The sequence below is a fragment of the Tubulanus polymorphus genome, chromosome 2 (genome assembly GCF_964204645.1).
Source record: "Tubulanus polymorphus chromosome 2, tnTubPoly1.2, whole genome shotgun sequence".
Lineage (NCBI taxonomy): Eukaryota > Metazoa > Nemertea > Palaeonemertea > Tubulaniformes > Tubulanidae > Tubulanus > Tubulanus polymorphus.
Window position 1 is genome coordinate 8,088,570 of NC_134026.1, and position 13,660 is coordinate 8,102,229.

Genomic DNA, 13,660 nt, shown 5'->3' on the forward strand with positions numbered 1-13,660 from the left:
TTTCATAAAGGTTTTTGCATGTTCTACTTGCATTACTGGAATTGGTTTGGCGTCTCTTCTATGAGTCTCTGGTTGAGCTTTTTATTTCCACTTCTTTTAAACAATAGAAATAAAATTTCGCCCGCCCTCGTCACTTTTCAGAAAAAAAATCTGATGAGAAACTAGGGTAATTCTTTCTGTGGCCTCAGAAATGTTTTAGATAAAACTTTACCAAAAATGTTGTTTAGCGCTGATTTAATCTTCGGTTTTGGAGGAAGCATTTTTTCACCACTCAGTAGCCGGCTGAAAATGTGCGCTTCATCCATGCGTTGATTTACAATTCTTACCTCTCAATATCGATCGACAGTAAACCTTGCGTAAGTCGGATCGGCGATTAAGTGTCGAAATCGCTTATATCGGATAAATAATGATTGATGGTCCAGATTTCTCCGTCTCTTTTTCATGAAATATATATTCTTAAGTCGGATTTTATAAGTCGAAAAACTCACCTATCTCGAAGTACTTTTCTTGGTGCGAAAATAGATCAGCTCGCCGAAGCAATGATATTTTGATACCATTGCAGTGTGAGTTCGATTTCGTGTTCTGACCCCTATTCCTAGCTTGAAATTGTCAATACATTGTCAACGCCGCAATGGGTACATAGATGAGTCAGCAAAACATAAGCAAGAATATATAAATGCAACGAGAAAAAAATATATATTTAAATGCTAAGTAGAAATTTCGGATGATCATTTCGTGGCGAGCGCCGGCGCGCGGGTCTTCAGGTAAGGTTTTGTTCTCAGAATGAAAAATTATCAGGAAGAAAATATTTTCGCGATAAAAATCGCTTAATGAAGTAATGAATTTTATTGAAATTAAATCCATATGATTTAAACAATTCATCGGAGGAAGAAATAGTTTTGTCCCGGGTGAATTCGCCCGAAATTCCAAAACTTTCAAAATCTATAAATTTTATTTCGTATTGTTTTGAAAAAAATCACGGTTTACAGAAATTATAAAAACAAAAGTCAGATTTCAATTTTTAATTGTGTTATGGACATTTCAATGAATAATTTAGTGTATAACGCTTTACATTTGCGCTCGTCGATAATTAGTTCGACATAATTGCACTAATTATCGACGAGCGCAAATATAGTACGTAATACACCAAATTATTCATTTAAACGTTTATTACTCGTCACACCATTTAAACCTGATATTTTCCTTGTAATCCTTATATACCGTAGGTTTTTCTTAAATTTTTCGCATAAATCTAAAGGACTTTAAACGTTGATCTAAATTTCAGGTGTATTCAGGCCGGTGCGGTTGGAATCGGTTTTAGTCCGGTGCGCAGTCGTGTAATGGCGTCCGGCATGTCAGATTCCAATAGTGAACGTCGTTTGAGACAGATTTACGGTAGTTTTTATTGATTGAATAACATCATAGATAAAAGCAAATGATCTTTAAAACTAATTTTTATTTCCTCGAACTTCAATCTGTACATTTTACGAGTAAATATAAACGGAATTCGAGTATAAACAGTGATTACTTTAGTCTGTGTTTACTGCGCCTGGTCGGTAAATATCTGAGAGTTTTCTGCGTGTATTTCAGATTATTTAGATAATAAGAATTATAAAAAAGCGGTTTCTGAATCTGAGAAAATATTGAAAAAGAATAAAGATGTTCATTGCGCGAAGGTAAGTCAAGACAATGCGATAATTTCACCTAACGATACAAGTGACTGATGACAGCATGTCCGTGTCACTCACTGATACCATGACATTTGTAACAGCAATTGTGGCATTGACATTATTGTGACATTGACAGCTCACCTCCATTGACAGTGATAGTTTGTGTGTTTTATGTTTCAGGCATTGAAAGCGTTAGGTTTGTTAAGATTGGGTAAATATGATTTGAGCGTTGAATTATTGCGCGAAGTTCATCGTTTAAACCCGACAGATGATGCTACACTACAAGCTATGACGATATGCTACGGTGAAATGAACAAATGTAAGTTATCAGCCCAAGAAGGAGTGAAATGACAGTTTCACTTCTTTTAACTTTATTTGAGTTAAATCTGAAGTGAGAGTGTTAAATCTGTTTGGTATTTTTCGTTTTCAGTAGACTTAGTCGCTGATATGTACGAGAATGCTGTTAAATGTAAACCAGCCAATGAGGATCTGTTATCGGCTCTGTTTATGGCGTATGTTAGAATCGGAAGTTTCCAGAAACAGCAGCAAACTGCGATGACGCTTCATAAAATACGGCCGGATAAAAACCCGTATTATTTCTGGGCGTTGATGAGTATTGTCATGCAGGTAATTTAGGATTCCTTCCAACCCCCTTCATCCCCATCAGTCTCTATAAAGCTCACATGCAGCTGAATGCCCATTCCTGTCAGTCAGTCTGAACTCCCATTCCTGCCAGTCTGAATACCCATTCCTGCCAGTCTTAATACCCGTTCCTTCCACTCTGAATACTCGTTCCTGCCACTCAGAATACCCATTCCTGCCACTCTGAATACTCGTTCCTGCCAGTCTGAATACCCATTCCTGCCACTCAGAATACCCATTCCTGCCACTCAGAATACCCGTTCCTACCAGTCTCAATACCCGTTCCTGTCAGTCTGAATACCCATTCCCGCCACTCAGAATACCCATTCCTGCCAGTCTGAATACCCATTCCTGTCAGTCTGAATACCCATTCCCGCCAGTCTGAATACCCATTCCCGCCACTCAGAATACCCATTCCTGCCAGTCTGAATTCCCATTCCTGTCAGTCTGAATACCTGTTCCTACCAGTCTGAATACCCATTCCTGCCACTCTGAATACCAATATGCTACATTAAATCTATGGGCTGATTCCTACCACTTGTAGATTTATGTTTGTTGTATATTTCAGGCTCACGCTGCGAAGGATGAAAAGAAGAAATCGATGTTTTTAACGTTAGCCGAACGGATGGCTGATAAATTCTTTAATGGTCAAAAACCTGAAGCTGAAGCCGGTACGAGTACCATGTCTGGCCAGGGCATCTGTCTGTCTTATCTGTCCAGCTGACTGTCTGTCTGTGCATGTGTCTGAAATCGTTTCAAAACAACATGTTTTATTTTCTATTTGTAGAAGTCCAGATGTATTTAATAATATTAGAACTACAGTCAAATTACGAGAAAGTATTACAAGTAATAAACAGTGAATTAGGAGGTTAGTATAATTTACACGCATACACTACTGCGTATTACTGTGTATTACTGCGTATTACTGTGATAGTGATTGATTGAATGATATATTACAGATAGATTAGTGAGTGAATTAGATTTCAAATCAATAAAAACCGCTGAGATTTTAGAAAAGTTAAACAGATGGCAAGAATTAAACTCAGTTTATCATCAATTACTGGAACACAGGTACTGGAATAAATTGGCTCCCTCTATCAGACGACATAGTCACTATTATCTATACTAACTGGCTCCTTCTATCTTGTGATTTTCAGTCCAGATGCATGGAATTACTGGAGAGCGTACATCAGATCGGGCCTGCAGATGGTTCTTCAAGAGACTATCAAAGATGGGTACGTTCAATTCAGCTTTATTGAATTGTATTGATATGTGCTACTGTTAATCAGTATTGGTGTTTTTACAGGGTGATAGATGGCGCCACAACTGCTACAGCTGATGACGCTTGTAGTGATGTAGTGTGGCAGTTTATTACTAATACAATCGATAAACACAGTTCAATACGCGGCCCGTATCTCGCTCAATTAGAGTATATTCATCAGCATAAACAGCAGCAGCATCTTACGACTATAACAGGTCAGCCAGTCTCCGCCCCTTCATCCTGCCTGTCAATCATCTTGTGTAACCCCGCCAATCTGTCAGTCAATCATCACTGTCTCGGCTTCCTGCCTGTCAGTCAGTCATCTCGTGTAACCCCTCTTCAACCTGCCTGTCAATCACTGTCTCGGCCCCTTCAACCTGCCTGTCAATAAATCCTTACTGTCTCCCCTTCAACCTGTTGGTCGATCATCACTGTCTCCACCCCCCCCTGTAACCTGTCTGTCAATCATCTTGCGTAACTCCGCCCCTTCATGATCTATTGACTGAATATTTACAGAAACGATGTTTTCGCTGATCGTGAAATATATCCAGAGATTTGGAACAAAATTTTGCTGCTTTGAAGATGTGAAAATTTATTTCGATGATCTGACAAAAGACGAACAAAAACAGGTTTGTAATTAAAACGAACAATGAACTGTATTTGTGATGTGATGAACTGTGTCTCTAAATGACATTGTTTTCAAAATCAATTGAAATTGAAAATAATTTTCTCGTTTTTTCAGGTTATTTTCTCAATGATGGAAGAAATCGGATTAAATTCCGATTTGAATGAATTGAAATATCCGACCGATGTAAGTTTTATATGCAATATTTTTTATTAGAAATTTTTTTATTCATATCTGATATTAAGGCTTTATATTATTATTTTAGGTGAAACAAATGCAGTTACATTTAACAATTTTACAATTAGAGCGATACATCGATTTACATCAAACTCTGAATGTTACGGAGAAAGTTTCATTAGTTCAACAATTTTCACTCAGATTCCAAGATGCTATTAGATTCGGTAAGTGGGTCAGGTATTTAAGAATCACTGGGATTCCAAGATTCTATTAAATTCGATAAGTTATTTAGTCAGGTATTTAGGAATCTCTCAGATTCACCGTGTGAATGAGACATTTATTGCAATTTTTTTGCAGGTAAAGATTTATTGCCCACTGATTATCAGCCCGGCGATTTATATCTGATACTAGCAGCGTTATTATTGTACGATTTATGGATTAAAACTGGTAAATATCAATCAATCAATCAATCAATCAATCATCTCTGTTCGTAACACTATGAATCATGAGTCATTTTGAATCTGGACTTAATTATTCTATCTGTAGATGATGTGATGTATATTTGGAAGAATATAATTCTACTGGAATCTGGATTAAAGTCGAGTCCCTCCAATTTCCGTGTGAAAATAATCCTAATAAGATTATATTGTATAATTGGTGAGTGTTGGGTACCTCTCGATGTGATAATTCATACATTCACTGCTATTGTTTGGTTGAATTTATATTTTCAGGTGCCTTCAGTCCAGCGTATTCGTTGTTTGAGAGTCTAGAAATTAAACACATACAATACGATACACTTGGGTAAGAAATATGATACACTTAGGGTAAGAAATATGATGCACTTAGGGTAAGAAGTACGATACACTTAGGGTTAGAAATGCGATACACTTAGGGTAAGAAATACGATACACTTATGGTCAGAAATATGATACACTTAGGGTAAGAAATATGATGCACTTAGGGTAAGAAGTACGATACACTTAGGGTAAGAAGTACGATACACTTAGGGTTGGAAATGCGATACACTTAGGGTAAGAAATACGATACACTTAGGGTCAGAAATACGATACACTTAGGGTCAGAAATACGATACACTTAGGGTCAGAAATACGATACACTTAGGGTCAGAAATACGATACACTTAGGGTAAGAAATACGATACACTTAGGATAAGAAATACGATACACTTAGGGTAAGAAATACGATACACTTAGGGTAAGAAATACGATACATATACGATATTGATTTTCGATTACCCCCCCTAGACTAGTTATGTTTATATTTGTGATTTGGGTGTATTGTAGGTATTTAGTTCATAGTCACGCTGCCAGACTCGGACATTTGGCCTGTGCTTCATTTATCAATAACATGGGACTAAAATTCTTCTCCAGTAATTATAAAGATGTAAGTAATTTAACTGCAGCACCCCTAGCTGTATTCTACAGTATCTACAGTAGCGCCCTCTTGCTGTAGTTAGTATTGACCGTTATAATGCTGTGTATATCTATTTTAGACGTCAGATTATTTGATTTCCTCATATAAATACGGATCATTCTCAAAGGTATTCATTTTTATATCGATTTGATACAACATTTACATCTTATATCAGAAATATCAGAAATTTGGTTTCTATCAGAATTAATGATGTTTATGATTTTATAGATCAACGAATTCGTAAAGTTTCAACAAAGGCTTCAAAAATCAGTACAGTTCGCCAGTTATACCGCTGAAGAATTGATGATTGAACTGTTAACTGAGTAAGTACCACACTAGTATACCTCTGGTGTTTTTATTGCTAAAATATCTCTGATGTATTGGCAGTAGTGCGTATATTACATATATTGTGTATTGTATATATTCCAGTACTAATGAGACCGATCAACACACGAATGAATCGTTGTTAGACGTCGATCCCGAAAACGGTAAAAATTCATATGATTTTCAGTAGAATTTCATCGTGTTTCTGACTACGTATATATGATAATGCATGAATGAATGAATTGTTCATAGATGAAACTAATTGGGAAGAGTTGATCGATAATCGAGATTTTCAAGTGTTGAATACATGTGATAATATAAACAGGTATGACTACTCCGACTGTCCCGGAACTCGCTTACTGCCTTCCCTGAGAATATTTACCCGCAGTTCATTGTATGCTGATACTGTATAAACCATTGTTACTATTTCAGGTCATTGACTCCTGAATTACAGCTAGATTCATTCAATGAAGAGGTGCGTTTGTTTGTTTCTCTGTCTGTCTCGTTCTCTCATGTTTGTCTATTAGTATATCTGTCTGTTTGTTTCTCTGTCTGTCTCGTTCTCTTATGTTTGTCTATTAGTATATCTGTCTGTTTGTTTCTCTGTCTGTCTCGTTCTCTTATGTTTGTCTATTAGTATATCTGTCTGTTTGTTTCTCTGTCTGTCTCGTTCTCTCATGTTTGTCTATTAGTATATCTGTCTGTTTGTTTCTCTGTCTGTCTCGTTCTCTCATGTTTGTCTATTAGTATATCTGTCTGTTTGTTTCTCTGTCTGTCTCGTTCTCTTATGTTTGTCTATTAGTATATCTGTCTGTTTGTTTCTCTGTCTGTCTCGTTCTCTTATGTTTGTCTATTAGTATATCTGTCTGTTTGTTTCTCTGTCTGTCTCGTTCTCTCATGTTTGTCTATTAGTATATCTGTCTGTTTGTTTCTCTGTCTGTCTCGTTCTCTCATGTTTGTCTATTAGTATATCTGTCTGTTTGTTTCTCTGTCTGTCTCGTTCTCTTATGTTTGTCTATTAGTATATCTGTCTGTTTGTTTCTCTGTCTGTCTCGTTCTCTCATGTTTGTCTATTAGTATATCTGTCTGTTTGTTTCTCTGTCTGTCTCGTTCTCTTATGTTTGTCTATTAGTATATCTGTCTGTTTGTTTCTCTGTCTGTCTCGTTCTCTTATGTTTGTCTATTAGTATATCTGTCTGTTTGTTTCTCTGTCTGTCTCGTTCTCTTATGTTTGTCTATTAGTATATCTGTCTGTTTGTTTCTCTGCCTGTTTTGATTTTCCTGTGTTCAGTTGTCTTAACCCTTTCAGTGCGTCTACACTGCAGTGCGGTGCATAAATCGGTGATTGACTTTGCTAATAAACCGCACTGCGGTGTATTGATGTAATTTGTAAACGTCTTTATCTCTAATGTAAGATGGCAGCAACTGTCAAACACAGTGTGATAAAAGACTGATAGACTCATTATACCTGATGCCTGTTTATTTGATGCACTGGACTGGAATTTATCTAATTATCTCCCGCCCTTTAGGGTATTAATCAGTCAGCAGTCAGCCAGTTAACAAATATTGAATATTCATGTATCGTTTCTATTTGTAGAAAGTTTGGTTGAAATGTCGTAATCTAACTGTTCGTATATTGAGTGGTATAACTCGAGTGACAGTGACGCCCTCTACTGGTGTAACTAAAGCAGCGACGGTGGCACCCTCTACTGGTAATTCAATGCAGAATGGTAGCGGTGATGCTGGAATGATTGCCGTTATACAACGTTTAATCAATGAATTACGTTCGCATTTACAACAAATCGGACAAATTTATTCGCAACCGAAGCAGGTCTGTATGTCGCCACTGGGTGTCACTACTAACGAATGGCTGATAGTAGCTCGATGTATGACCGGTAGATGTCGCTGTTTTTCAGTACCCGTTAACTGGTCCATACAGAACGAGGATCTCGGCATATTTATATGATTGTATTGGTGATTTATTTATCGATTGTGTCGGTATTGTATTCTATGCAGTGAAACTACGTGAAGATGGTTTAGGTAACAATTCAATCCTTTATCTCTTATCGGTTACTATAGTTACTGTATTATTTGTCTCTGTTTATTTGTTGTAATTATTTTAGATAATTTACACGAAGTTAGAGAAATTGATGACAATTCGTTATGCAAAAATCTTCACAGTAAGTTTTTGGTAACAATATCTTAGAAAGAGTTGTGTGATTGATTTAAACACGCTTATTACCGGTATTGATTTATACCCATTTGATACTGGTATTGATTTAAACCCGTTAGATACCGGTATTGATTTAAACCTGTTTGATACCGACCAGTATTGATTTGAACCCATTTGATAATGGTATTGATTTAAACCTGTTTTATATCGGTAATCATTTAAATCTGTTTGATACTGGTATGGATTTTAAACCTGTTTTATATCGGTATTTGTAGAACTGGTCACGAAATATAAATCTAGTCTCACATCAAACAATGAACATGAATTCAATGCTGAACATGTGGAACATTTAACATTGATTACAGAAGTAAGTATTCTGATTGTGTATGCATGTGTGTTTCTATATGACAGGGGAGGGTGTGTCTATATGGCATGTGGGGATGTGGCTATATGGCATGTATTTTGTGGGGGTGTGGCTATATGAAATGTGCAGGTGTGGCTATATGACATGAAGGGGTGTGGCTATATGACACGTGGGTGTGTCTATTGAAGTTTGATTGATGGATGTAATATGACAGGGGAGGGTGTGTCTATATGCCATGTAGGGGTGTGTATATGACATGTGGGGGTGTGTCTATATGGCATGTGGGGATGTGGCTATATGGCATGTATTTTGTGGGGGTGTGGCTATTTGAAATGTGGGGGTGTCGCTATATGACATGTGGGGTGTGTCTATATGACATGTATTTTGTGGTGGTGTGGCTATAATTTATGAAGGGTTGTGGCTATATGACACGTGGGTGTGACTATTGAAGTTTGATTGATGGATGTAATGTAATTTCATCGTAATTTTACAGTTGTTTGCTCAAGTTGTTTATGTATTGAAATCATGTGATCAGATTTTATCGCCTCTCATAAAAACATCATCATCATCATCGACAACCGCTGCGGCTGGAGGAAGCGGCACAGCTGCTGCAGCTGTGGGCAACTCGAGGAAAAATAAGAGAAAACAGAAAGAGAAAGAATTACCAAAAATAGTCGTAAGTGATCAGTTGACATATTACATGTGCACGTTACATGTCTACTATAAGATACATGTAACATGTCTTCTGATATAACATGTCTGCTATACATGTAACATGTCTGTTTGCTGTATGATACATGTAACATTTCTGCTGTATGATACCTGTAACATGTCTTCTATATGATACATGTAACATGTCTGCTATATGTTACATGTAAAATGTCTGCTAGATGATACACGAAACATGTCTTCTATATGATACATGTTACATGTCTGCTGTATGATCGATTTATTGATGTGATTTTATTTTCAGCCGGAAGTAATAAAAGTATTCAGTGATTATATAACGAGTATAGAAACAATAGGACGAACGTTACTACAATCGATAAAACTCAACGATATTCAAATATCGATTATTGATTTCTCAAATCTCAAAATACACGAAAAACACGATAAAAATCAGGTAAATATTTCATATAAAGCGCTCAGTCTGATTATCAGGCATTTGAGCGGTCAGTCAGTCAGTCCTGGTCAGATAATCAGCTGGCCAGTCAGTCCTGGTCAATCAGTCAGTTGTTGTAAGTTAGTTACCTAATCGTTGGTGGTAAGCTTTTATAATCGGATGGGCTTATACCAACTGCAGTTTGTGAAAATATCCGATCGTGAAACTAAACCACAGACAGCGGGTCACTGACTAAGTTGTAGTGTTACTGAAGTTTAACCTGTCGATGTGTTTTCTATATTTTCAGTTGGACTCGTTACAGAATGAAATCTCTAGTAAAATTAAAACCAGTTTCACTGAATCAATCAATGAATTATCAGAATTTGTGAACGCGAAACTCAATGAATTATCTATATTGAAACAGTCTATACTGTGATACCGACTATGAACACTAGGTGTCTCTGTTGTTTGCGCTAAATAAACTTACATTATAAAAATAAATACTACCTTGTTATAGTTTTTATGTGGAATATTTCAAACAATTCTAAGCAGGAGTTGATCTTACACCCGCAAGCGAGGAGGATTCGTTATCTAGGGACAGCTCTTAATCTTAATACCAGCCGTTGTTACGCGTTCGTTGTTTGGGGAACAATGGCCGCTAGGTACTAGACAAGAACAGCACTGGGCGGTCGACAAGTAACTCTCACTATTTTACCGTGCCCTTAATTCAGAAAAGCCACTTGAAATGATTATCAATTTGTTTTATACGATTTTTGTGGCCCGTAATGACAACGCAGCCGTCATCAGCCAAAAGTGGGGGGTCTGGGGTACTCCCAAGAACATTTTGCCGAAGAAATAGATGCTTGTAGATATATTCTTAGCACTCTCCTGGTTATAATATGGAATGAAAATGCATAATCCACTTAGCAAAATTGGACATTTTTTTCAAAGCATATTATGAAAAGCTCGTTTACTTAATGTTATCAACAATTATTTCATATGAATTTGCAGCGCTTTAGCTTTCTTATATCATTCTCCCGACCCCTATGCGGGTTTTACAAAAATCTCATGAACATTCTAGACTAATATTTTCGTTGACCGACAAGATTCTTTTTTGCCATAAAGGCATGTTTTCGGGCTCTCATACGAAAACCATCGATCGAAAGTATGACAATCCATATATGCCGCAAACGAGCTGTGAAGTGCGGATCTGAATTCAACAAAAGTTAGAGATTTTCTACTTTTGTGAATCAGTTAGCAGCAGATCCATAACTATGCGGCGTTTCGTGAGAATGGCCCAGTTAATACCATCAGCGTCGGCAACTTGTTCTTTAACTGGTTTCATTACTCGAACACTACACCTAGTGTAAGGTGTACCCTCAGTAATAGGGATAATGGGCTTTCAGGCCAAAGGTCGAACGGTCGAGCTCGTAAAAATGAAAAACATAAAAATAATAACAATTTCTACTTGAATTACTCGCAAAACTCATAAAAATGAAAAATAAATTCTCACACGCTCGAATTTATTTTTCATTTTCATGAGTTTCACTCCTAATTCAAGTAAAAATTGTTATTATTTTTATGTTTTTCATTTTTACTCACCCGCCCATTCAACCTTTAGCCAGAAAGCCCATTATCCCTATTACTCTTAAATGTTATTCATATATATATGAATAACATTTAAATCATTGAACTTCTAAAATCAATTTTAATAAAAAATATAGTATTAAAATGGAAGCAAATAAATACTACTGCCCAACATGTAATATCGATATAGACAAGTCTCAAAAAGCAAGACACAATAAAACTAGAACACATTTAGAGAATAAATTGAAACTAGAGTATAAAGATGATATATTAGAAAATAAATTAGAAGAATTAAAGGATGAAAAAGAAACATACAAATGTGATACATGTAATCAATCATTCAGTGATAAAAGATATTATAAAGAACATTTAAAATCTATAAGTCATATTAGAAATAAGAATAATGATATTTTAGGTGAAGATTATTTTGATAATGATAACGATAAGAAACAGAAGACAATTAAAAGAATAAAAAATAAATTAAACAATAAAAGACCATATATGGAAGATGTAAGAAATTATATTAATTCATTAGATAATAAAAAAGATATAGAGATAACCGAAGCATTTAAAAGTGATATTGGTCCAGCAGCTATTGAGTTTAAATTTCATAAAGGAAAAACATTAGAAGAAAATAAAAAACATTTAGAAAATATGAAAGAAATAATAAAAATAATAACTAATGTTGAATATCCTAAAATAAGTATATCTTTTAAAGTTAAATTCATAAAATCTGAAGATAAACCAATATATAATATAAATTCTCATTCACAACATATTATTTCTAAACAACATATAGATGATAAATTAGATAAATGTTATAATGAAGTAAAAACTAAAATAGAAGAGAAATATTTTGAAGGATCTGGTTTAATATTTGATGAGATAATATTTATAACTTTACATGTTTATAACACAAAATATAATAAGTTAACTAAATCAAAACCAATTGATGAAAATAATTTATCATATTATAAAGAACCAGATATTGAAGCATCAAGTTATATTAAACTACCATTTAAAACTAATGCTGTAATAAATGTACAAAATGAAGATGATAAATGTTTTCTATGGGCTATAATAAGTTGTTTACATCCAGTTGAAGATTATAATAAACATACTTATAGATTAACTCATTATAAACCATTTGAAAATAATTATAAGATAGATAAGTATCCTGTTAGAATTAAAAACATCCCAAAAATAGAAAGAGATAATAATATAAAGATAAATGTATTTGATTTAATCAAATTACCAAATACAAAAGGAAATAATATTAAACATTATACATTAGAACCTTTATACCTATCAAAAGATTATGATTCAAATGATGTTATAGATATACTATATTATGAGAATCATTACATGTGGATTAAACAAATAGATTTATTTTTCAAATCAGAATATGATCACCATAAAATATATCTATGTAGAAAATGTTTACATAGATTCAGTAATGAAAGTACATTATTAAATCATAAACAACTATGTGATAATCATGATTATTGTAAATTAGTTTTACCAAATGAAAAGGATAAAATATTAGAATTCAAAAAATATGATTACAAAAATAAAGTACCATTTGTAATATATGGAGATTTTGAATCATTAAATAAAGAATTAACAGATAAAGATAGAAAAGATATATATTATAAAAGAAAGAAATTAAATTCTAATGAAAGTGATTATTCAGATGAACCACCAATAACAAATACTATTAAAAAGATTCATCAATCAGCTGCAGCTTTCGGGTTATATATTAAATCTAATTATCCAGAACTAATCGAAAGTGAATATTATAATTATAGAAATGAAAATGTTATCAATCATTTTTGTGACTTATTAATTGAATATGAAATAAGATTTAGTAAATTATTGAATACAAATAAAGAAATAATTATGACAGAAGAAGATAAAGAAGAATTTGAGTTTGCAGATAAATGTTATTATTGTGAAAAGATATTCAATTATAAAGATAAAAAAGTAAGAGATCATGATCATTTGAATGGAAAGTTTAGAGGCGCGGCACATGAGAATTGTAACTTACAAGCTAAGAAAATCAATTTTGTCCCCATTATATTTCATAATCTATCGGGGTATGACGCGCATTTATTCATCAAACAGTTATGTCATAAAATAGAAGAAATCAATAATGAAATAGAAATATTAAATTCAAATAGATCAAAAGATAAAATACCAACTTATAAATTTAGAATGTTAGCTAAAACATCTGAGAATTATATATCTTTCCAATTTGGATGCTTAAGATTTATAGATTCATATAGATTTTTAAGTAGTTCA

The 13,660-nt window shown here is 34.3% G+C and overlaps 1 protein-coding gene across 1 annotated transcript; it reads left to right on the forward strand.

The window, feature by feature from the left end:
* The first annotated feature begins 1,333 nt into the window (after positions 1 to 1,333).
* On the forward strand, positions 1,334 to 10,249 carry LOC141899236 (N-alpha-acetyltransferase 25, NatB auxiliary subunit-like). The gene is made up of 28 exons (XM_074785417.1): positions 1,334 to 1,395; positions 1,591 to 1,676; positions 1,851 to 1,989; positions 2,101 to 2,297; positions 2,881 to 2,983; positions 3,100 to 3,180; positions 3,272 to 3,383; positions 3,470 to 3,547; positions 3,619 to 3,788; positions 4,090 to 4,202; positions 4,316 to 4,384; positions 4,464 to 4,599; positions 4,733 to 4,822; positions 4,922 to 5,032; positions 5,107 to 5,176; positions 5,680 to 5,779; positions 5,889 to 5,936; positions 6,038 to 6,132; positions 6,239 to 6,297; positions 6,386 to 6,458; positions 6,566 to 6,608; positions 7,731 to 7,964; positions 8,050 to 8,173; positions 8,257 to 8,313; positions 8,582 to 8,673; positions 9,164 to 9,346; positions 9,644 to 9,793; positions 10,080 to 10,249. Exons 1-28 carry the CDS (start codon positions 1,341 to 1,343, stop codon positions 10,206 to 10,208), a joined length of 2,997 nt encoding a protein of 998 aa, XP_074641518.1. The 5' UTR covers positions 1,334 to 1,340; the 3' UTR covers positions 10,209 to 10,249.
* Positions 10,250 to 13,660: the final 3,411 nt, after the last annotated feature.